General features: G+C 49.0%; 1 protein-coding gene across 1 annotated transcript in view; it reads right to left on the bottom strand.

The window, feature by feature from the left end:
- PROM1 (prominin 1) overlaps nt 1-25,007 on the bottom strand; it is a 115,510-nt gene that overhangs the window by 53,337 nt on the left and 37,166 nt on the right. The window contains exons 4-7 of the mRNA XM_075544510.1: nt 19,962-20,167; nt 7,509-7,629; nt 4,910-4,973; nt 4,119-4,208 (exon numbers count right to left, since the gene is read on the bottom strand). Coding sequence (XP_075400625.1) covers nt 4,119-4,208; nt 4,910-4,973; nt 7,509-7,629; nt 19,962-20,167 — 481 coding nt within the window. The remainder of the gene's footprint in view (nt 1-4,118; nt 4,209-4,909; nt 4,974-7,508; nt 7,630-19,961; nt 20,168-25,007) is intronic.

Raw genomic sequence — 25,007 nt, 5'->3', positions numbered from 1 at the left:
CTGATGGGGTAACAGCAATCCAAGACATCACCGTCACTGGCCTTCAATGACTTCCTGAGAGACCTGTGGGACTGGACCGCAATAACCATAATCATAAACACAGTTGTAATTGGGTGACCCCTGCTCTTGGCGACCCCACGTGTTTCAGAGCAGGACTGAGCACGGCAGGGTTTTCATGGCTGTAATCTTTCAGATGCAGCTCACCAGGCTTTGCTTCCAAGGATGCTCTGGGTGGATTTGAACTGTCAACTTTTGGTCACTCTCAGGATCATCGAGTCAATTCTGACTCAAAGCGACCCTAGGGGACAATGATTCCGAGACTGTAACTCTTCAGTAGAGTAAGTCTATGCCAGCTGCTAACCGCAAAGGCAGCCATTCAGAGCCACTAGATGCTCAGCTGGAGAAAGACGGGGCTTCCTCCTCCCGTGAAGAGTCACAGTCTCAGAAAGCCACAGGGGCAGTTCCACTCTGTCCTGGAGAATCGTTAAGGGTGGCTCTAACGAGGAAAAACAAAAACCACTGCCACACTTTCTATATAGGGTTTCCAAGGCTTTGTAAATCTTTAGGGAAGCAGAGAGAGCCTCCTCTTTCTCCCTCATTGTCCCTGGTGGATTTGAACCACTGACCTTAAGGTTAATAGCTCGAGGCTCACCTGAGACTCAGTAAACATCTACTGTAGCAAACAAGAAGCAAAGTACACAACCAACTCGAGAAACAGACATGCCCAAACACACTGTGTATTGCCCCCACACACATACACCCCCACACATATACCCCCACACATACACACCCCACACACATACACACCCCACACACATACACACCCCACACACATACACACCCCACACACATACACACCCCACACACATACACCCCACACACACATACACACACAGAACACAGCCTGCTCGCAGTTCAAGGGCAAGTGGTGTTCGCAGTTCCCGCTTTGCCTCAAGGTGAGTTAAAGGTCAGAAATAAACAACCAGAAAGAATGATGGATAATAAAGTAAACTGATGGCCCGGAACTGTGTGTGTACTTGGGGTTCTGGGCAACAGTCTCAGTATCATTCCAGCAAGGATTCAGAAGTAATAAAGATGCATTATTCCAGAGGTTTCTAAGGAACTGTTTACGGGGTCATGACTACCAATACCACATAAAGGATGCATCTGAAGCTTCCAAAAATAAAACACTACCAAACTCATATCATCAAGTGGATTGTGATTCATCTGGAGTTTCTGAGGCTGTAAACCTTTCCAGGGGCAGACAGCCTCATATTTCTCCTGAGGAGCAGCTGGTAGGTTTGAACCTCTGATCTGGCGCTCAGAAAACTCAACGATAATCCATTATCTGAAAGAAGTAGAAACAGGGTCCTGGTCCTTGATTTTAGTTCATGAACATTGTGCCAGCTTACAGCCAGCCTGCAGCCCAAATACAATGTCTCCAAAGGGAATCTCCACTCTCTCCAGAGACCGTTACACACATCCGTTATACAACCTCCAGAGGATTGTTCGCCAAAAACTGGCTGATGCTATTTACTAAACAAGTTTTAAGAGTGCCGCCGGCAACCCCAGGAACTAAGCTTGAGGGGACACAGGCTGCCCTTAAGATACAGAACTTTGGTAATAATGCAGGGCAGACTGAAGCAAAAAAGAATATCTGACCGTCTACTGCATTTGCCTCTTATTCAAATGGAAATAGAATTCAAGTGCTTGGAACTATTGGAATTTTGGGTGGAAAATCAATTGACAGGCCAGCCATGTTACCTCGTTCACATACACTGAAAGAGAAACACAAACCAAATTCACTGCCATTGAGTCGACCGACTCGGGGTAGAGCTGTCCCTCTGGGTTTCTGAGACTGTAACACATTAAGGGAGTAGAAAGCCTCGTCTTTCTCCCGCAGAGCGACTGAGAGTTTCGAACTTCTGACCTTGCATCCCAACATATAAGGACCAAGACTCCTTCGTGGTACTTAGTTTAGGAAATAGATAAATCGTGTGGAAGTGCTCTTGGGAGACAAGCATTCCAAATGCACTGACTCACTTGGGAACTGGGGTGCAGAGTTGTCTGCCTCGGCTCATGTCATAGCCACACTAGTATTTGAACCCCAGCTTCTTAACTCTTAAGGAGCCCTGGTGGTGTGGTGGTTACGCTTTGGGCTGCTAACCACAAGGTCAGCAGTTCGAAACCTCCAGCCACTCCATGGGGAGAAGATGCGTCTTTCTACTCCCGTAGAGATCTGGGATCTCGGAAACCGACAGGGTCAATTATTCCTTGCCCTGTAGAGTCACTCTGAATTGGAATGTACTAGATGGCAGGGAATTTGGTTTTGATTCTTAAGCCTTTGCTTAAAGCTGGACTGTAATGTGCCCCATGGGCGGCATGGGTTTGAACTGCTAACCATTTAGTCGGCTGCTTTTTAGTCACCATTGTGCAATCATACTTACTGCCATCAAATTGATTCTGATTTATCACAGCCCATGGCTGCCGTTGAGTCAATCCCGACTCATAGCACCCCTACACAGGACACCCCCAGAGGTAACCTGAATCCCATCTAGGATGACCCAGGTAGCACAGGCTTTGTAGTGGAACTCACCTTGAATTCCCACCTCCACCACTTAACAGCTACCCAATCTGGGACAAGCCACACTAACCTCACAGTGACAGGAGACACTGCTTGGTCTTGGCTCAGCCCCATGGCCAGTTGTGATTAGACCATTGTGAGTCACAGAATTGGCATTGGCTGATTTTTATGGAAACTGATCTCCCGGCCTTTCTTCCCAGTCTTCTTAGGCTGGAGGCTCCACTGAAGCCTGCTGGGCATCACAGCCACACACAGACAGGTGGGCCATGGCTGCACTGGCCACAAATCAGACCCAGATTGTGGTAGTTAGAAAGATTTATGTCAACTTGGAGATGTATCAAAGTGTAGGGGTGATGTCCAACCTGTCAATGAGGTCACAGCCTGATGGTGCCTCCTTGAAGTGGCCTCTAATTACAATGTATGAAATGTATCTCCAAAATTCCCCAAACAAAGGAGATGGATGGATGCATGGAAGAATGGGTACATGGATGAATGGATGGATGATGAATGGATGAAGGAAGAATGGAGGGGGGGGTGGATACATGGAAGGAAGGCTAGAGGAAAGGAAGGAAGGAAAGACAGACAGAAAGAAAAAGAGAGAGGGAAGGAGGGGTAAGAAGGAAGAGAAAGAGCTATCCACAGATCACACCAGTGGCAAGTTGGGATAAAAACAAAACAAAACATCTTCATGGAAATAAAAGTACAAGGTCAGGAAGCTTGACATTTAAAAAGCAGCGGCCTAGTAAGCAAGGCGAGCCTGTGACCCCACACAGCATAGTTTCTGCTTGATAGCTAGTGAAGTTACAGCGTTCTAAACTTACATATGCTATGGGTTGCAGGCACCTAGCGCATCCATCCATTCAGGAACTGATAACCCACTCCCCTCCAGGCATTGTCTGCAGGGCAGTGAATTCTTTTAACATGGCTCTTCTACCCACAGTCCCTGTAACTCCCAGCGAACGACCTCTTCCTGAGGGGTCTGGGTAGGAGAAGGTGGGGGAAGATACTCTAGGATTCGGTTGTGAGTGCTTGTTGACAAGACTCGTTGTGATTGCCGCTCCAACGGCTTCCTGTCTCAGAAGCAGGAAGAAAGGTCTCACTACCAGCAAGAGGCAGGAACAGAGCTTTTCCCTGGACCCCAGCATCCCCAGCATCTGGGCATTAAATTCAGGGAGCTGGGTTTACTGACCCCCAGAGCCAGAGCCTTTGGGTTAAAGCTTCCAGTGGAGTGGCCAGCCCTTGAGCATCTGTTAGCCGTCCTAAAAGAACTTTGCAACATATGCTGACCCAACAACTCTACCCTGATCTTGCCGCCTGAACTGTGACCTGGTAACGTCCACACCAAACCCTAGAACCATTAGCATCTAAAGGATTATGGACTCGAGGTGAAAGACAAGAGAGCTTTGGGAGGCGGGGGAGGTCACACGCTATGGCTCTCACCCTCAGGAAAGACAACAGAAGGGGTGCAAACCCAGGACACCCAGGGCCTCCTGGGACAGACTTGTCTCCGGGCTGTCTCTCTGCCACAGCTCACCTGTGGCCATGGTCCTGATGTCTTCTAGGACAGGGACCACTTTGGGTTTCAGTCGGTGGTGGATCTGGCCTCCTAGCAGAGGTTTAATATCTAGAATCAAAGAAACAGAAGGTGCTGTGAGGGGGTGGGGGACCCCATGTATTTCTTCACCTTTTCCTTAGCACTCATGCCCTTCACACGGCTGGATGCCACCCCCCCTCCCTCCTGCGCCGCAGGCCCACTGCTCATGCTGGGCCTGGTGTACACGTTGGCTCTGAAGTGGAGATTGCTTACGTGTTTCAAAATCCCCACCCTGGCCCAGTGAGGGGCTGGGAATCACGGCAGAACTGCTATGCTCTTGTCCTCGGGGCACTGTTTCTCCCATCCTGAGCCATAGCTCTTTGTGGCCCAGATCTCTTTGATGGTCTCTGAGGCAGCTACACACCCCTCCAGCCTGAACCCCCCTGGGTTCTCTAAATGGGCTATCATACCCCTCCATCCCTTAAAGCGCCCCAGTTTCTCTGAGCTTTTGCCAGTCCTTGACAGAGGACCCAGTAGAGAACAGTTACTCTTCCACAGTGGGAAGGAAGAACAAGCACTTAGCACAAAGAATGCTGGAGTTTCATCACAATGGATCCACAACAGCCCCAGGGATTTTCGCTCCTCGGTTTCCCCTCCCCCTGGTTTCCTTCACAAATGGCAGAAACAGCACACCTGGCTTCTCAGCTGGTGCTTCCAGGGCGGGGCCAAAGCACACATCCACTCAAACCGGAAAGCAAAGAAGACCCAAGGTCAGGGCATGTTTTACTCACTGTTCAGATCCAACACTGCCCTCTCCTTAGTGGTGTTGTACTGGTTCAAGACATAGTGGATTTGCTTTAAAAAAAAAATCATAATAAGTGAAATTTTCCTTTCTAAGATCCTTAGTCTGAGTCCAAAATAAAAAACATTAAAAGTAATAAGAAGAACCAGCAGGTTCATAGAGAGGTTTACATTTTCTGACACTGAGTTTTAAAAACAAAACAAAAAAGACCTCACTGCCATCGAGTCGATTCCAAGGTCTAAGGGAGCTGCAGAACAGGGTAGAACTGCCCCCTGAGGATTTCTGAGACTGTAGCTCTAATGGAGTAGAAAACCACATCTTTCTCTCTCGGAGCGCCTGGTGGTTTCAAATTGCTGACCTTGCAGTTGGCAGTGTGACTGGTAACTCACTATGGCCCCAGGGCTCCAAGTCCTTAAGAGCATTCCAAAACTACGGACTTCCAAAACTCACTGCCATGGAGTGGAGTCCGGGCCATATGCCCAACTGCAGGAAGCTCTGCCCCGTCATAAGCCATCCTCCCAATTGTCCCTCTCCCTGAGCCCATTGTGGCTGCCACGGTGTCCGTCCATCGCCTTGAGGGCATCCTCTTTTTCACGGCCCCTCCACTTTACCAAGCACGACGTCCTTCTCCAGGGACTTGCCAACAAAAGTGGTTCGTGTCCACAGGGAGGAGTTAAAGACAGAGGCAGCAGCGAGTGTAGCCACCCGTGGTTATAAACTAACCCTCATAAGTTTCTCCCTGCCATCAGGTCGATTCTGACTCACAGGGACCCTGTGGGACACAGGAGAACTGCCCCTGTGAGATCCCGAGAGGGCACAGCTTTACAGGAGCAGATCGCCTCGTCTTCCTCCCACAGAGCCACCGGTGGTTTAGAACTGCTGAACTTACGGTTGGCAGCCCAACTCATAACCATGAACCAGGCTTGCTATGTTAAAATCCAAAGCGCATACCATGGTTCATATGAATATAAAGGCACCAAACTTGGCAATGCACAGCAAAGCATTCTTATTACTGACTTACGATGCTAAAGATGTCTTAGTGTGTGTTGTCTGGAGTTGTTTCCAGCGGGGACAGAAGAGAGGCTTCCGCCCCGACTGCTCAGGCAATGAACAGAGGACCCTGGTGAGAACACACAATGAACAAAAGACTCTGAGATCTAGCTTGGTAAACACCTGAACCTTGAAGCCAGGCCCTAGTGAATATCCAGACACAGGATTGTTCCTGGAGAGAAATCCGAAAACCCGCTGACCCACAGCTGGAGTCGAGATGAAATTAAGAGGCTCTAGGGCCAACTGAGGAACTCAAGAGAAAGTTGCTGGACTATCTGCCAAATGGCAACTCCCTCCACTTTGAAATTGCCTTTTAAAAAACAAAACAAGTATTCTCCCAGACAAACCCCTTCTCAACTTGAGAGGGGACCCGATTCATTCCCGGAGTGAAATATCTGTTTAAGGGGTCCTTCCCACCTTGCAAGCAGGACCCACTTCTTCATTTCTTTGGAAGTGCTCCTGTGCTTTAATAAACCTGTGGCTGAATTCTTTGCTGCTGCTGCTGCTGCTGCTGCCATATGGGGGTGGGGGACAGGCTTATCTCTGCACCCTTACAATGCACACAGGTCTGGAACTAGCTAGTTCTCCTAAGGAGGACAACACAGGCATGGGCTGTCACGGTTTCTTTCATCGTTTTTCACACATAGATAATGCCATCGAATTGATACTGGTTTACACTGACCCTGTAGGTTTTCTGAGGCTATAAATCTTTATGGGGGCATACAGCCTCATCTTGCTCCCAAGCAGCAGCTGGTGGATTTGAACCACAGAATGTGCAGTGCACAGTCCAATGCTTACCGCCCCGCCCCACCAGAGCTCTCATTCATAGATGGGCACACTATAAACGATGCACCAAGACAAACATTTGAGAGACTCACGGTAGGTCGGCATTGTACTTAACTGTTCCGATTTATGCACAAACTCGACTTAAAGATGGGCTGTGGAACAGAATTCATATGTACATCAAGGGCTACCTGTACTTCAGAAGTACAAAGAGATATCACCTAAGACTGTCCTTTAAAAAAAATAAAACAAAACCAAAAGGCCATGAAATAGACCCAAGCAATTGCTAGCAACTTTTGTTATTTGTACTATTGTTTCATGGTTGCATGTTGGGCAACCAACTGCAAGGTCAGCCAGCAGTTCCAATCACCGGCCACTCTCAGGGAGACGGACAAGGCTTGTCGCTCACATCAAAGAGTTGCCGTCTCGGAGACCCACAGGGGCAGCTGTGCTCTGTCCTGTGGGGCCCTGTGGAGTCCGCATGCACTCGCTGGCAGTGAGTTTGCTTAGGTGTGGGCCCCGTCATGGCACCATACTCTTAAAGAGAACAATCCTAAAATAAAAGCATCCTGCACCAAGCACGTGGCCACTCGTTCTGAAAGCGACACGCTGGTTCCCCATTTCCTCCTCCATATAAAATGACGTGGTGACACCGGTCAACATGGAGCTACTGGAGTTCAAGAAGTTCCAGGTGAGTCAGCAACCAAATTCAGCCCACAAGGCCGCACGGGGTTCAGGAGAGGGGAGGTTCTCACCACTGGGGTTTCATTCAGGAACGTCCGTAAGTCTTTCATATTGCTGCCCACCAGCGCCCGGGCCCCTCTGATCCGGGTGCGGAGTTGTTGGTTGGCCAGGAAGCCGTAGGCAATGCCGATGCTGCAGGGAAAGGACACGGGAAGAAAAGGCATTCAGTGTGCAGTCCGAGATTGTCCGGTGAGCACCGCAGCGCAGGAGACAGGAAGGGCCGCCTCAGCAGGTGCCCCACAGAGCTCCCCACTAGCTCTGGCCCCCTGCCATCTTCTGCTACTGCCCAGCCCACAGCCACCAAGTCCAGCCAGACCCACACTGACCCTCGAGGAGAGAGCAGAACTGCCCGTCTGGGTTTCCCAGACTGTGAATCTGTACAGGAGCAGCCAGACTCGCCTTTCTCCCGCGGAGCAGCTGGTGGGTTTGAACTGCTGATTGTACGGTTAGCAACCCATCGCCGCGCCCTCTCTGTCCCCAGAGCTCCTTCCTGCTACTGCTGCTGTCCCACTGAAGCCCCACAGTCAGCCTGCCACCAACAGGCAGCCCCAAGTATGAGTCAGTTACTTGATGCAAACAAGTTAACACATTTGGCGCAAAGCCAAAAGGCTGGCGGTTCAGGACCTCCCAGAAGTGCCACAGAAGAAGGGCCTGGCCATTTGCTTCCCCCCAAAATCAGCCACGGTGAGCCTGGGGGAGCAGGACCCTACTCTGATACACGTGGGGCAGCCGTGTGGGTCAAAATCAACTCCACAGCGTCTGGTTGCTCTGGTCACTGTGAATCTTATGAATGGACAGACAGCGGTTGTCCAAAAGCTCCCTGGCATCAAGCCCGTGCATTTCATCGTGACCCTACAGGGCAGGGTAGAACTGCCCCCGTGCGTTCCCAAGACTGCAACCGTTTACAGGAGTAGAAAGCCCTGTCTTTCCCCCTCAGAGCAGCCAGTGGTTTCGAGCTGCCGCCCTTGCAGATCACAGCCCAGAGAGTAACCACGAAGACAACAGGGCAGCCATCAAGTCACATGCAACTCACAGCGAGCCCGGATAGAACAGAACCAACCACTGCCCGGTCCTGCTGCATCCTCACAGCTGTTCTTGTGTTTGAGCCCTTCTTGCAGTGACTGTTGGTCCATCCCATTGAGCGTCTTCCTCTTTTCCCTGCCCTTCTGCTTCACCACAATGTCCTTCTCCATCCTTGCCTCGAGGGAGCACGCTGGCTGCACTTCTCCCAAAGCAGATGGGTTCGTCCCTTTAGTAGTCCATCTTCTCCAGGACCACAATTCAAATGCATCGATTTTCCTTACGCCTTCCTCATTCAATGCCCACTTTCCACAGGCATAGGAGGCAATTGAAATTCCATGGCTTGGAATTTCAGGCACATCTTAGTCTTCACAGTATCGTCCTTACGTCCTTACGTCCTTACGTCCTTACAACACCTTCAAGCGGCCTCGCGCAGCAGATTCGCCCAGTGCAATGCGGCTTCTGGTCTCTTGACTGCTGCGTCCATGAGCCTTGCGTGGGGAGCCAAGCAAGACAACATCCTTAACCTCGATCTTTTCTGTTTTACCACGAGGTGTAATGGTCCAGTTGTGAAAATTTGAGTCTTCTCTACACTGAGTTGTACTCCATCTTGAAGGCTCCAATCCCTGATCCTCATCAGTGATTTGAATGGACAAGAGTCGCGAGAAATTGTGGATGAAAGAGAAGTTGCAAAGGTGGTCAGGCAGCCTGTGTGGCACAGTGCCACTCCTGAGCCAATGCAAATGCGTGTACCCGCCCTGTGTAGTCTCCCAGCTCGCCCCAAGCAGACGCCTCTGTGCCTGCCAACGAGGCTACAAGGAAATTTACCAAAAGGCTCACCGTGGGTCGGACGGTCCCACGTTTCCGGTTCCCCGTGTTGTCTCGTTTGTTTCTGTTATCGTCCAGGTTGGACAGGAGTATGCGTGGCTTTAGCGTGAGAATGCTGTGCGTGACACCACACCCAGACCTGCTCACTGCCTTCGGCTCCTTGACCAAAAGTACGAAATCGGGCAGCATGATGGTCGGCGGTTATGTTAGGGGCAGAGTTGAGAGCTGGGAGGGAAGGAGCCTGATGTTGGCAAATTGAACAGAAAAGCAACCCCCCAAACGCTAACGGGGAACATGTAGGAACTGACCAGTCAGACAACAACAAAGGGAGAAAGGCACCGCTGTAAGAGAGAAACCCACGAGGCAGACAGCGCCCTCAGACGCTGCCCCTGTCGGGGGTATTAAAGCTTCCCGGTACCTCTGCACTTCTGCTCTGAACAAAGCTTTCCTGTGCTTGGCTGTCCAAACAGACACATCTGTCTTGGAAGAAGTACAGCCTTCAGCTCACGTGCTTTGGACATGTTGGCAGGAGAGCCCCGTCCCTGGAGAAGGACATCCATCCTGCTCTATAAAGTGGCAGGCCGCAAACGAGAGGAAGACCTTGCACAAGATGGCTGGAAGCAGTGGCTTTCACGACGGGCTCAGGCACAGGGACCACTGTGAGGATGGCGCAGAACCAGGCAGTGTTCCGTTCCGTTCGGTTGTGCATGAGCTCGCTCCGTGACGGAACCAACCAGACAGCACCGAAGAACAACAGCAACATGCTTCACCCCAGGCGGTGTCTCTCGGTCCAATTCTTTCCCACAGGAAGAGTAGGAACGGAGGACTAGACCCCACTGGGACACTTGGGGGAGGAGGGGCGGGTGCTGGGATGTTCTGTTCTTTGATGAGCATGATCTCCATGAGACAATTCACACAGAGCTAACTGAGGGGAGGGACGCACTCCCAGGTGGAACCTACTTTCATAGAAAAAGTTTCTCGGTTTTTTCTTTTTTAAAGTTTTATTGGCACTTCATCCACATAGCATACAATTCAGGAGTTCAAGCATATCCAGAAGAGTTGTACAATCGGGACCACAGTCAATTTTAGGACATTTTGTCCTTTCTTTGATCCGTTGTTATTAGCTCCCCATTTCCCCCGCCCCTGCCCACAGTGCGCACCCCCACCAGGAAGTCATTAATTCAGTTACTGTCTCTACAGACTCACCCATCCCAAATTTCAGATATTAAAAAAAACAAAAGGGAAAAAAATTAGCAACCATAACAAAATAAAAGAGAAACTCTTTGATCTAAAAGGAGAAAATATGAACAATTAGAACAACTTTAAATGGATCAAAAGGGACATCAAAATGATAAGATGCTAAATTTTATCCTGTCATAATCCACTTTCCAAAGGACTTGGCATGATAGCAAGGCTGGTCTGTAGTCAGACGGGATTAATCAACATGTATCTCCCCCACCCTTTTTTAACGGAAACAACTTTTAAATGGGCCAAAAGATCAAATAAGATATTCCGTCTTAACCTAACTCTATGGCATAGTGGTTACAAGTGGGGTCAACATGGTCGAAACCACCAGCAGCTCCTCTGGAGACAGACTGGGCTTTCTACTCCCACAGACTTGGAAACCCACAGGGGGTTGCTATGAGTCAGCACTGACTCTCCTGGCAGTGAGTTTGGGGGTTTATATCCACCATAATCGTCTCGACAATGCTCTCTGTCTGGTAATAAGGCTATTCCCGACCCTTGACCATGGTCAGAGGAGATTCATCAGAAGTCTAATCTGTGCGTGAACCCTGAAAATAGATTTTGGGCTTCCACTGTCCTCCATAGCCTTCTGCCACCTGGATGTTCACAATTTAAGCACTGATATCATTCCCTATATCATTTACAATCCTTGGATCGCACGGGCTGATGTGCTTCTTCCATGTGGACTTTCATTGACGACAAGCCAGAGAAAAGGTTTTTATCTTCCACGCAAGACTACTGGGCAGGACAGGTTGTTTAAAAGTCTGTGTGTAAGCCATTGAAAACGCCTGCATTTAATTTAATAATGTTAAGGAGCGCTTCATATCAACTCACCACTGGCTTAAATTAACTTGATCTGTTGTTCTGCCTTTTCGAGCCAAAGCCTGAAAATATTAAAATATTCAATTTCCTATTCCTGGTCAAGGCCGGCGTCACGGCCACTAGAGGGCAGCAAGGAATTGCAGAAACCCACGGAATAAGAACTCCAACAGGACTGTGAGGACAGAGTAGGAGCTGACAGCCCAGCCAGTGAGTTGGAGCCGACTGAAAGTCAGAATTAACCAGATGGCATCCACAACAACAAACAAACAAACAAGAAACACAATGACTACTTTACCCACCCCAGTTGACTACAGAATCGTTAGCAAGCATCCAAAGGGAGGTATGGATGTGATTTTAAAACAAAGTTCTGCACATGATAAGCAAACTGGGGGGGGGGGGGGGGGAATCGACGTGGAGAAACAACCCTTTTTATAATGCAGGGTTTGTGGTCCACAGTGGGTGCTCAGTGGAGGCAGGAATCAGCCTGGGCTGTGGTTTCACTGGCTCCATCTACATCCCAGATGATTCTAGACGATGGGCCAAGTGTCTGGGGTATCTATATAGGAAACCGCCCTGTGCTTTGTTCAGTGATGCCTCTCCCTCCACAAGTTACATCGAGGCGATCAGTCACAGAAGTGAACTTCAACACAACACCGAATTTCAACGCAGCTCGGTGACCTGTCTGCTAACCAATCTCCCATCCAATTCAACTCAAAACACTGTCATGTTCACAGCTGACTTCCAGACCCATCACCTGTTGAAAATGTCACACTCAACTCAAGGGCGGAAGACTCAGATCCTTAGGTGGGGGAGACAAGAAGCTCACGTCTAAGTAAAAGGATGCTGGGAAGCCAAGAGAACCGCTTAGCAGTTCTTACCAAGGGGCCGCCCTGATGGAATGCCCATCCCGCCGAGTTTCTGGTGAGAGTCCCAGAACTTTGGCAGTCTGACTCCTATGGGAAATCTCCAAATTTTAAAATATTAGCAACCAACTTAAAATTTAAAAATCCACCTACTAGGGAGGAGCCATTGTTGTTCCCCACTCAAGATCTCATTTAGATCTTTGGACCCCTGGTGGCTTGGCGGGGCCATGCGCTGAGCTGCCGACCACAAGGTCAGCGGTTCGAACTCCACCAGCTGCTCTGTGAGAGAAAGATGAGGCGCTCTGTTGAAATTCTGGAAAGCCTCACAGGAGCAGTTGTCTTCCGTCCTACAAGGTCAAGATGAGTCTGAATGGCTGAGATGGCAGGGAGAGTCGGGAAAGAAAGGCAGGTGGAAACAGGAAACACAGGGAGGAAGCAGGGTCCGTGACCCTCAGCACCGGGAGGGGCTGCAAGAATGAGCTGCCTCGGAATGTGTATGAATCGTCAGATGTAAAATTATAATCTGTCTGTAAACCTTCACCTCACAGCAAAACGTCTAAAAGAAGATGTGGAAATATCCATCTTCCTCTTGAAAACCACTGGGATATCAATTGTGACCGGGGTAGCTGCCAGAAAAGCTTGGAAATACGCCGGAGAAGTCAGCATGATGAATGTTCTGTCTCCCTCCCCAGCCCCCATTACCTCCAAAGTCTAAACTGTGCAGTGATGACAAGAGCAGGGGACAGAGAGGGAAGGGAACTTGGCTTTTCTCCAGCACGAGCCACATCTGTTTAAACAGTCCGCGGATAGAGGGGGAAATCCGATCTCCTGCGGCTGGTCAGAGAGACAACACAGACACATGCCATCGCCTATGGAATGGCAGCATATATCCCCAGCTGCCCTGGAAAAGTTCCCAGAGGAAAAGACACCGGCACATAGATTCCCTAAGAGGGTGGTTGAGGAAGGGGGAGGTTACTCCCTAACATCTAGGCCTTCCTGAATTTAATATCTCTATTTTAATATATTAATAAATGAAGTAAGTATGTTTTAACTTTTCAATAAAGTAGAATGGAAAATTACAGAACTCAATTCTAACCTTAAAAATCCGCTTTGTGTCAGCCCCAGTCCCAACTATGTGGACACCTCCCCTCCAGAAGAATTCACTTCAGAGGACAGCGCTGAAGCTACAGCTCAGGAAGAGGAGCCTGTCTAATCAGACCACATAGGAGCAAACAAAGAGGGAAGGGAAGAGTGGAACACATCCTGGCCCACGAAGCCCCGAGCAGACAAGGCATGGAGAGGACCATAGAGCCGGCCCCACCACCAGACATGGTGTCCCTCATGACGCATAGCGCTACACGGGGGACAGCAATGGAGGCAAAGTGCGGGAACTGTGCCCAATCTGACTGCACCACACCAGGGCCAAACACTAAGGGCATGCAATAGAAAAGCAAGGGGAGCAGAGAAATGAAGTCCCCGGGGATGCAAAAAATAGATGTTGGGGCTAGGGTGTGGCACCCCATCAGACTGGACTGGAAAACACTCCTAAAGGTCAAAAGAACTGGAACTATTTATAAGCTTTTCTCTTTTTTTGTCATTGGTTTTTTGGGGTTTTTTTGGTTGTTGGTGGTCTTGTTTTTGTGCTTATTGTCTCTGCATGTCTATCTAGATAAGATAGGTGGGATAAACAATTGAGGGGAAACAATGGGACCGAAGGTTTGCGGGGGACATGGGAGGAGAGGTGGCGGGGAGAAAGGAAGTGGGTGCTAACAAACCCAGGAACAAGGGAACAACAAATGATCTAAAATCAATGGCAAGGGGGGCATAGGATACCTAATAAGGCTTAATCGAGGGCAACGTAACAGGAATTATTGAAACCCAAATGAAGGTCGAACATGATAGTGGGACAAGAGAAAAGTACAAGGAAATAGAGGAAAGAACTAGGAAGCAAAGGGCATTTACAGAGCTCTAAATACAGGCATGTACATAAGTAAATATATTTTTATATAATGATAGGTGTGGGAAACAGAGGATTTCTCTCAAGTTGTCTCCCCCAAATATATGTCAGACTTAGCTGCTTGCAAATGACTATCCACTTCGAGGTCATCAGAAGTAGATCAGGGGTTATTCTCCTTAAGAGTTATCAGTCATCTAAAGCAAGCAGTCACCACTGTTTATCCCACAACAAGTAGGGCCCACTCCCTTCTGATAAGGATAGTAGTGGACTGTTTCCTTGTAGGAGATCCCAGAGAAGTCAAGTCCACCCAAGGGTGACCAAGGTTAGGCCGCCATCATGAATCTAGGGTCTGCCCATCTTGTCACATGTATAAACCTAGTCCCTCCCATTCCTACGAGCACACCCCTAACTCATCCCCTCCCTGTCACTCTTATGCCTATCGTACATCCCCTTCCTATGATGCGTATACCTATTGTACTGCCCCTTCCTGTGACATGTAATTACCTGTGATCATGCCCCCTAAGTAAATATAACCCCAAGTGAGCAATAAAGTAAAGGCTCTCCTGCTCTGGCTCTTGGACTCTCCCCATGAGGACCAACAAGTGGGGTTGAGGCGAGCCTGCTACCATGAATTGTGTCTGACTCCATGATTTCAATCTCTCTTCTATCTCTCATGCTCTCTATGACTTCACTGTAATTTTTACTTATTATCACCGTACAATTGCACCTATGGGATCAGTGATGATTTGTTGGGGGCCTTCCTTTCCCCCCGTAGATAGGGAAACAGATCTAAGTACATGTATTTATATGTTAAGTATTAAGGTAGCAAATGGACATTGGGCCTCTACTAAAGTACTCCCTCAATGCAAGAACACTTTGGTCTAATAACCTGGCATTCCATGATGCTTATCTTCCTGACATGATCACTGAAGACAAAGTGGATGCATAAGCAAATGTGGTGAAGAATGCTGATGGTAGTCGGCTATCAAAAAATATAGTGTCGGGGTCTTAAAGGCTTGAAGATAAACAAGTGGACATCTAGCTGAGAAGCAACAAAGTCCACATGGTAGAACTACATCAGCCTGTGTGATCATGAGGTGTCGATGGGATCAGGTATCAGGCATCAAAGACCCAAAACAAAACAAAAATCATCCCAGTGAGATAAGGGGCGCATGGGATGAAGACCCAAAGCCCATCTTTAGACAATGGAACATCCACCTACAGAGGGGTCACAAGGAAGAGGCAAGTCAGTCAGGGTGTAAGACAGCACCAATGAGGCATAGAACTTGCCTCTAGTTCTTTAATGCTCCCTGTTCCCCTCTATCACGAGCCAGTTCTACCTTACAAATCTGGCTTGACCAGAACATGTACATGGGAACAAATAAGAGCTGGAAACACAGGGACAGATAAACACTCAGGACTAATAATGAGAGTAGCAATACCAGGAGGGGAAGGGGAAAGTGGGGGGAGAAAGGGGTAAATGATCCCAATTATCTCCATATAGCCCCCTCCCAGGACAACAGAAAAGTGGGTGAAGGGAGACATCAGTCAGTGTAAGACATGAAAAAATAATAATAGTGTATAAATGATCAAGGGTTCATGAGGGAGGAAGGGTGAAAAAATAATAATAGTTTATAAATTATCAAGGGTTCATTAGGAGCGGGTACCAAGGACTCAAGTACAAAGAAAATGTTTTGAAAATGATGTACACATGTGCTTGACACTATGGATGTATGTGTGGATTGTGATCAGAGCTGTGCGAGCCAATACAATGATGAAAAAATAAATGTAAAATCTAATATTACATTCGTCATAGTGATGATCATTTTGTAATGACATCTATATGCCTGACAGTTACCCTGCCACGCTAATTGATTAAGTGATTCAAATGATATGGAATATGTGTTCTGCTTTATCTGTTTTAATTTGTAAATGTAAACTCTAAATCTTAAAAATATATACCCAAACAGGGGCAATTATTTACTTATATTTTGTATGAGAATGGGTATTACGTGAATTATTTCTAAACATGACGGGTGCTCTTTTTGATTTCTCTTGTGGTTCTTAGTCTGGCTAACTTCACTTCATCCATGTGCATCTATTTCAATTATTCTACATTGTATCCCTCCATTGTTTTTGCATGCTGAGTTAGTTAGTTTATTGTGCCAACCTGGCCCATAAACACATGTGGGATTAATTGAAGGGCGAAGGGATAAATGGCTCTGTGAGCCTCGCCTTTCTAGTTCTCGGGTCTCTTGCTTTCTGGTGGTCACACCAGGGTTCAGCTGCCTTAGCAGTTCCCTGCTTCAGCTGGCAAGGCTGACTTACTGCAAGAGATCCACAAGGAGAAGCCAAATGGACCTACCCCGATGCAGCCCTGGGTGCTGGAGCACCCGTGTGGAGCCCCCTGCCAGCACTGAGATGCTTACACATTCACTGACTCAGCTTTCCTCCTGCAGTTGATATCATTGCCTCTGTTTTGCGAGATGGAGGAGGGCTTTGTAGATTGCTGTTGGACATATGGTTTAATGGGTTAATGTTGGACTTGTGGGCTTGGGAAACACTGGGTTGGGATGTTTTCTTGATGCACACTTAACCTTTATATAAAACTCTGTCTTATACCTGAGTTTCTGTGGATTTGTTCCTCTAAAGTACCCAGACTAACAAACATGCTGTATATTAACTATTCATTTTTAATCTAAAAATTCAAGCAAAGTTTAAAATACTTGTGACAATGTAAAGTTACTTAATACCCTTGTTAAATTCTACCTTGGCATGACCAAAAAAAATAAATCCACTTAATTCTAACTTCATAGAAGTGCCATGAACCGGGATAAAGATGCGAGACTTGCAAAAGTTGATGGGCAAATACAAAGAAAAGTTCATGAAAGGCATTATTCCAGCGTTTTAAGCCCCCCTCATGCTTAGTTACCAAGTTGAACAAAGAACAAGTGGACTTCTTGGGATTTCTGAAAACACTCTCTCATCGTATCACATACACAAGGTACCTCATCTACAGCTAACGCCAGCCGAAGACCAAGCCCCCGCATTACACCAGAGAAAACTCCACCGTCCACTCCCTCCTTTCCCTTTCTATCTTTACATCTCAGCAACGTTCCCCCCTTCTCACGTGTCCCCAATCTCCTCCTTTCTTCTACGGTCTTCTGCTTTCTAACTGACGGCAGTAGGGAAATCTTCCTATTGCCTGAGCTTTCACTTCCCTTGCTAGCTATTGTCTTGCCCAGGACTCCAAGCAAGCCAATACTCAGCTCCTGCTTCTTACCCGCCAACTGCAAACCTGTCGGCCGACTCACTGCCATCGAGCCGGGTCCAATCCTAACAACGCAGAGGGACAGAATAGAATGGCCCCGTAGGTCTCTGAGATGGTGGGTCATTACAGGATCGACAACCTCATTTTCCTCCTGCGGACCAGCTTGTGGTTTCAAACTGCTGACCTCACAGTTAGCAGCCCAATGGGTAACCACGACGCCACCGCGGCTCCTTCCTGCAAACCAAAGGGGTCCTCGAAAGGATGACATCAGAAGAGCTTTGCTAAGTCCAAAGCTCCAGGGCAAAGCAAGTGACCCTTTTGAGTTGGACTTTAAAGTCAACAAAAGAATCTCAAATGATTGCTCTGAGATGCCATTCTGATAGAAGGCTCTATGAAACCCAGTTAGTCCCACTTCTGGTCACGTAGCCTTAAACAACAAAATCACGTAGCCTTAAACAACAAAATCATGTAGCCTTAAACAACAAAATCATGTAGCCTTGTAACAACAACAAAAATCTCTTGCTGCCATCGAGTTGTGTAGTGGGTTACACACTGGGCTGCTAACGGCAAGGTCAGCAGTTCAAACCCACCAGCTGCTCCTCTGGAGAAAGAGCAGGCTTTCTGTGCCTGTAATGAGTTACAGCCTTGGCCACCCACGGGGACAGTTCTACTCTGTCCTACAGGGTAGCTGTGGGTCAGAAACTGTAGCTGAGTGTCTGAGACTAACTGTTTATAGGGACAGACTACCTCGCACCTTATGCTGAAATCAAACCTGGAAGATTTCCAATTTTTCTATTTGAGTGGGAAAAATACCTTTACCGGGTGTGTAAGAGGCTTTCAAATCATCGAATAGCTACTGAAGTTTTCGATCCAAAATGAAAACATCTTCATGTGTTCGATGGGTTTGCATTCTTTGACGATGAAAAATCCTAACACTCGTGGTAGCGTTCATTTCGTATATAATATAAATGCAAGGCAAATTTGTTTCTGACTTTGTAACCTTCTCATTCCTCTCACTGCCGTCAAGTCCACCCATAGCCATCCATGGCCACCTTGAAGGTCAGAGTAGAGCGGCCCCTGTGGGTCTCCGAGACTGTAACTCTTTACAGGAGTGGAGCGGCTGATGGTATCACACTGCTGACCTAGGTTAAACATAATGTAGCTAATTCAGGTGACTGGCTCTGAAAGACAACATTGATCCTGATGTCGATGCATGTGCAATTTAGAAAGGGAACCCAGCATGTGACAGAGGCTTTTTTAAAAGAGAAAAGAAAGAAATCAAGAGCTAATTATCATGAAGGTTCACTCACAAACTCATTGTCATCGAGTTAATGCTGACTCATAGCTCGCTCCCCACTCACCCAAGGTGGGTTTCCAAGACTATTTATAGCAGTAGAAAGCCCAGTCGTTCTTCCCAAGAGATGCTGGTGGTTTCGAACTGCTGACCATTCAGCAATCAGCCCCACACATAATCACTAGGGCACCTTAGTCTTTTTGCTAAGATCAACCATAGTATCATAGAGGTGAAAGATCTAAATATTTCCCTGGGCAAATGAAAAACTATAGGCAATTAAAGAATTTTCCTGGAGCTTTCTATGCCCATGTTTAGAAGCTAGAAAATTACAAAGCGGGCCAATACTATGACAAGAAATTCCAAGGGAAGTATTTCTAGAAACACCCTCTCCCCTCTGAGCCGCACCTGGGAGACCGAGCATGGCTGGAGAGGAAGCAGCCTACGTCCTAAGTCTCTGGATAAACAAGGCCTGCCCTGCAAGACTCAGGCCCAACTGGCCTGTCTTCCTAGCCTGTCTTAGTCTGGAAGTCCCGATGAATCCTGTTCAACATGCAAGCCCCCACCGTGTGGTGCACGGAGGTCTACTGGTAGAAATTTAACCCCACTCTCCCGTTTTCTGGTCCCCAGCTGCAAGGAACCTACCTCCCGATGATGGTTCCTTGGTGATTACAAACCACCAATTACCTGTTGGGTGCTCCTGGGCATTGCCTGAACCCAAGCACTTACTGAAGAGGTGGGAGTCCTGGGTGTTACAGACAAATGCCTTCTGAAACCCCAAATGGATCTGGATCCCTCAAAATCTACGCCAGACAGACTGACGTCGTTCAATTAAACAGATGGTCTCACCTTAAACAATTAAACCGACTCGATGGTCTCGTATGTGCTGGGTGACAATGGTGACAATGGTGCTCCACAGGGGAGCCGGTGCCTGATGTTTCCAAAGGAAACCTTTCTTGCACAGTGCCCTGGGTGAATTGGAAACTCCATTTTTGGTTAGCGGCCGCCAGGCGTGTAACCATCGGCCTCACTCGGTTCCAACCTCACTTCTGTTTACCAATTCCCCGCTTTGAGATTTTGCCGTCTGTTTTCAAGCTCGAGGGCCTAACACGAGGCATGCCGTGTCCACCCAAGCCCCAGCCAGGTGTTGTCCGAGCCTCCACTTGCCTGATGAGTATGCAGAGCCCCAAGAGGGAGAGGGCGAAGGCCTTCTTCAGGAAGGGCCCATTCTTCTTCTGCCTCTGATGCATCTCTCCGCCACAGTTGTTACAGCAGCGGCACAGACAGAAGCAGCACCCCACCAGCGGCATCAGAACCACAAAGAGCAGTCCCAGGGAGGCACAGACGATGAGCCCAATCTCATAGTGGACCACCTGCAAAACAGAGAGACGCGGCTCGCCATCACACAGAGCTAACAACTTTCCCGAGAGCACCTGGTGCTTTCTTCATTCAGCTCCTACTTAGCACCTTCGGTTGAATCTGTGTATGTGTGTGTGTTGTTGTTGTTGTTGCTGCTGGAGACTACTAGGTTGGTTCCGGGGTGGCCTGTACCACAGAACAAAACCAATCCCAAACCCAGTTTGGGGCCATTCTGATCCATGCCGTTTTCACGGGCTGATTTTTGCGAGTAGGTTGCCAGGCCTTGCTTCTGAGTTTGTCTTGGTTGAGAAGCTCTGTTGAAACCTGCTCAGCATCACAGCAACTCACAAGTCACCACACACGGAAGAAAGGCCTGGCAAACAGCCTGCAAAAAATCAGCCAACGAGAGCCGCATGGTGCAGGGCTGTCCCAATGTGAAACCCACTCCTCCATCAGGGCCCTGACTCAAGCTCGCTGCCATCGAGTAACGCCAACTCATAGTGACCCTGTGGGACAGAGCAGAGCGACTGCTGTGGGCTGAGCAGACTGCACATCTTCACGGGAGCAGACAGCCTCACACTTCTCCCTCAAAACGGCTGGTGGTGTCGAACTACTGCCCTGACGGTTAGCAGCCCAAGTGTAACCCACTACCAGAGCCCCTTAGGCTGTGTCACAGGAGTGAACGAAAACCAAGGACCTCCGTTTCCTTAAAGGAAGGCACTCTTTGTAGGGATGGTATAAACTCTCAAGGTATAAACTTGCAGGGTGGGAGAGAGCACGGGATTCTGAAGGCCAGCGGAGCAGAGCAAAGGCATGGCTGTCTGGGAAGGGAGCACGGGAACTGGAGCAGGGGACCTGCTTCCAATGCCCACCAGATAGCTTCTTGTTCCATTAGCCCAGGCCCTGCAAGGAGACCGTGAAGGGCGAAGAACGAAATGATCAGGTGTGCAGTAAGTAGCCAGTCAGGGGCTGGTCCCAAGCCAAACTCAATGCCATCACGTGGATTCTGACTGACAGTGACCCTCTAGGACAGGGCGGGTCTGCCCCTGTGGGTTTCCGAGACTATAAGGCTCCGTAGTGAGCCCCGACTTCCTCCCGTCGACCAGCCCAACTTATAACCCAGGAAGCTCCGTTTGGTCAAGATTCAACAAGTATCTCTTCTGTCTATGGGAACACGCTTAAGACTATTGAGCCAAGGGCAGGTGGCACTTAGAAATGATCGACTTCACAACTAAGGTTCACGTGTCAAGTAAAGCAAACGTGGCTGGGTATGACTGTCTCAATGTACAAGCGCTCTTTTTAAACAAGATGTGGGCAACTGCTGGCCCGAGGGCTGGCTAAGGCCTGGGAAATCAAACCCACTAGCATCGCACACCTCACCAGAGAGAAGCCGTTCCAGCCATGACCTTGTGGTTGGGTGCCATCAGGTCAGTTCTGGCCCTAAAAACTCCGTGCACAATAGAACGGAACCCTGCACGGTCCTGCACCATCTTCACAACGGTTCCTAAGTGTGAGCTCATTGTTGCAGCCACGGGGTCAGTCCATCTCCTGAAGGGCCTTCCTGTCTTCTATTCCCCCCTCTACTTTACCCAGCATGATCTCCAGGGATGGTCTTTCCTGACAGCATGTCGACAGAATGCACGACAAAGTCTTCCCATCCTTGCCTCTAAAGGAATCCTATGGCTGTGTGAATCTTGAAGACAGATTTGTTTCTTCTTCTGCAGTCCGGGGCACATTAGAGGCGAGTTCATCAAAAGTCTGGCCACCAAATGCTTCAGGGTAATTTTTAAGTTGATCATTTTGTGTGGCCTGAGAATGCTGTTAAAAATGTCCCTTGGCTGAAAGAAGGGTCCCCACCCCGGTTTTACAGAGCCCTTATTCATAGGCTTTTTTAAGAGTTCCGAGGGCTAACCTTGTCGAATCCTTCAGAAACCAGTCCCAGCCACTCCAAACTCTCACCAATACATGGAGTTGTTTCTGGGCAAACATTCCAAATGATTTACTCTATTTAAAACAGTGGTTCTCAACCTTCCTTACGCCACGACCCTTTAATATAGTTCCTCATATTGTGGTGACCCCCAACCATAAAATTATATCCATTGCTACTTCCTAACTGTAATTTTGCTACTGTTGTGAATCAGGCGACCTCTGTGAAAGGGTCATTCGACACCCCCAAGGGGGTCGCGACCCACAGGTTGAGAACCACTGGTTTAAAGGAATCTTAAAGCTTTTTCTAAATCCCAGGAGACCCTGAGCCCAAACTCAAGAAAGAAAAACAAAAATCACAACTAAATTTACTGCCATCGAATCAATTCTGACTCATAAGGATTTTGTAGGACAGGACAGACCTGCCCCTGAGGGTTTCCAAGATTTTAAATCTTTACAGGAGCAGACAGCCTCGTCTTTCTCCGTTGGAGAAACTGTAGGTTTAGAACTGCTGACCTTGCGGTTAGCAGCCTTGTGAGTAACCCCTACACAACATTTTCCATCAGAAACCAGTTCATACCAGTTCAACCCCCTCTCCTGAGGAGAATGTGTCTTTCCACCCTAGATGTACTGAATGGGGATCTTTTCAAACAAGATCTGCCAGAAGCCCAGTTACAAATGCACTCGCTTTAGAGCCAAATATGAATTTTTTTGGTTTATGTAACTTTAACACAGCCTTCCCCGTGTTGACACTGTGGACCAGGGAGTCCGTTCCAGCTCACAGCTGCCCCGGAGGGCTTTCGCCAGATGGGTCTCCCATGGATCCACTTGGTGGGTTTGGAACCGTCAGCCCAACGTGGCTGACCACAAAGTCATGAACAAGATATGGCATTTCAGGCACTTGTTTCTAGGCTGCAGTCTAGCCAGGGTGGGACGGCACATCCACGTGATGTTCTGGGAGAGATGGGCCGATGGTACAGAAGGCAAGGACGAGCGAGACCTGCATGGACAGAAGCGGGATCCAGCTTCCTGGTGAACGACGGACACTCAAAGAGCAGACTGCAGATGACAGCGGGCGGGGGTGGGAGGGTGGGGGGAGCAAGCACTGCTTTAAAAGCCACCGCAGCGAAGACCCCGGCAAGCCTGACCAAAGCGTCGCTCCTCTACTAGGTGCAGGCAAAGCGGGATAGGACCTTACCTTCAGAGTCAAGACCACGTCCTCTGGCTGTGAGGTCCAGGCAGAGGCAGCGTGCATCAGGAAAGCACAGAACAGGCCTTGTGAGTGATCATGGCAATAGGGGAAATCGAAGGACAGAGATGGTAGCAGAGACACAAGGTGGGGCCGAAGGGCCTGAAACCGGGGAGCTGGTTGGAGAAAGGGCATGCTGGGTGAGGTCAAGGTCTGGAAGGTACTTGGGAAATTCTCTGGAGCCTCTTCCCCATGTGCCCCACTAGTAGAAACAGGAGCCATCAGAAGGGAGGTTACTCAGCTTCATGGACACGCCGCCTAACGGTGGTGGAGCTGAGAAGCAGAGGCAGCGATCACCGCCATGCCGATGTCATTCCACCACCCACAGGGCTCCACATCACAACTGAACGTGGCCCCATGGGAACTAACCCTCTACCTCAGGGCCCCAGCCTCACCCTGGGACACTGAGCAGCGGCGGGGGGGACGACACTCTGGAAGGCGCTGGTCTTACACAGTGGATGCGCTTGGCCAATCCTCCCATCACCACCACCACCCCCACCCTCCATCCACTCCTCCCCTATGTCTCGCACATCCACCTCCCCATCCTCTTCCCTCAACTCGTCCTCCCCGTCCCTGGCCTGGCCCTGCTTGCCATCCGACCACACTGCCTCCCTGCTTAGAATGTCATTCCTGTCCTCACCCTCTGCCTGAATAAACCCACCAGCCAGTCAGCCAGGAGACTGAACCAGCCCCACTGGGGGGCAGAAGGTGGAGGGTGGTGGAGACAAAGACGATGCAAAGAGCATACCACAACTGAAGCGGCTCAGTCGGCACGGTGGCCCTTTCTCTAGGGATTCTAGGGGGACGGCGTGTGTGTGATGTACGTGTTGTGGTTTGATAGCCAACAAAAAGCCAACCCACTACCACGGAGTGGATGCCAGCTCCAGAGGGGCCTTACAAAGGGTGCCGAGGCTGTGAATCGCTGCGGAGCAGGCAGCCTCGTCTTTCTCCCTCAGAGCGGCTGCTGGTTTCAAACTGCTGTCCTTGCGGTTAGAAGCCCACCTCATAACCACTGTGCCCCCAGGGCTCTTCATTTAATAGCCTTAGGTGGTTCTGTTTCACTACCCAGATTGCTCATTTTAATTTCTGAGAAATTTCCAGGAATCGCAAAGGCTGATGCTCCCATCTTCAATGACATCTGCAGATTACAGCCGGGCAGGGCGGGCAGTCCAGGTACAGGTGCTGTCTGTCCTGAGTGGAGGTCTGAGAGGCTGCTCAGACTCACTGCAACCCCACCCAGCCATGTGACACCACCACCTGCTAAGGACCAGATTGCTGGGACTCCCAGGGTGCATGGGCCAGTTTTCCAAAGTAGGCTGCCAGGTCTTTCCTCCTGGTGTGACTTGGTCTGGAAGGTGCACTGAACCCTGCTCAGCACCAGAGCAGCAGGCAAGCAGCCTCCACTGACAGGTCATGGCAGCACATGAAGTGCCCTGACTGGGCATCGAACCCAGTCTACCACAGGCCCAAGTTCCTAAACTTACCCAAGAGGAGAGTTAAACACACTGGCTTCCAGTTAAATACATGTTCTCTTCTGAGTGTGCAGTGGGGCCAGAACCCCGCCTTTGTTTTTTAAATCAGCTCTTATAACACTCCATACATCAATTATATCAAGCATATTTGTACATGTCACTGCCATCATTTCCAAAACATTTTCTGCTTGAGCCCTTGGTATCAGC

Source organism: Tenrec ecaudatus, chromosome 3 (genome assembly GCF_050624435.1).
Source record: "Tenrec ecaudatus isolate mTenEca1 chromosome 3, mTenEca1.hap1, whole genome shotgun sequence".
Taxonomy (NCBI): Eukaryota; Metazoa; Chordata; class Mammalia; order Afrosoricida; family Tenrecidae; genus Tenrec; species Tenrec ecaudatus.
The sequence above is the reverse complement of the archived record's forward strand: the minus strand, read 5'-3'. Positions and strand labels throughout refer to the sequence as shown.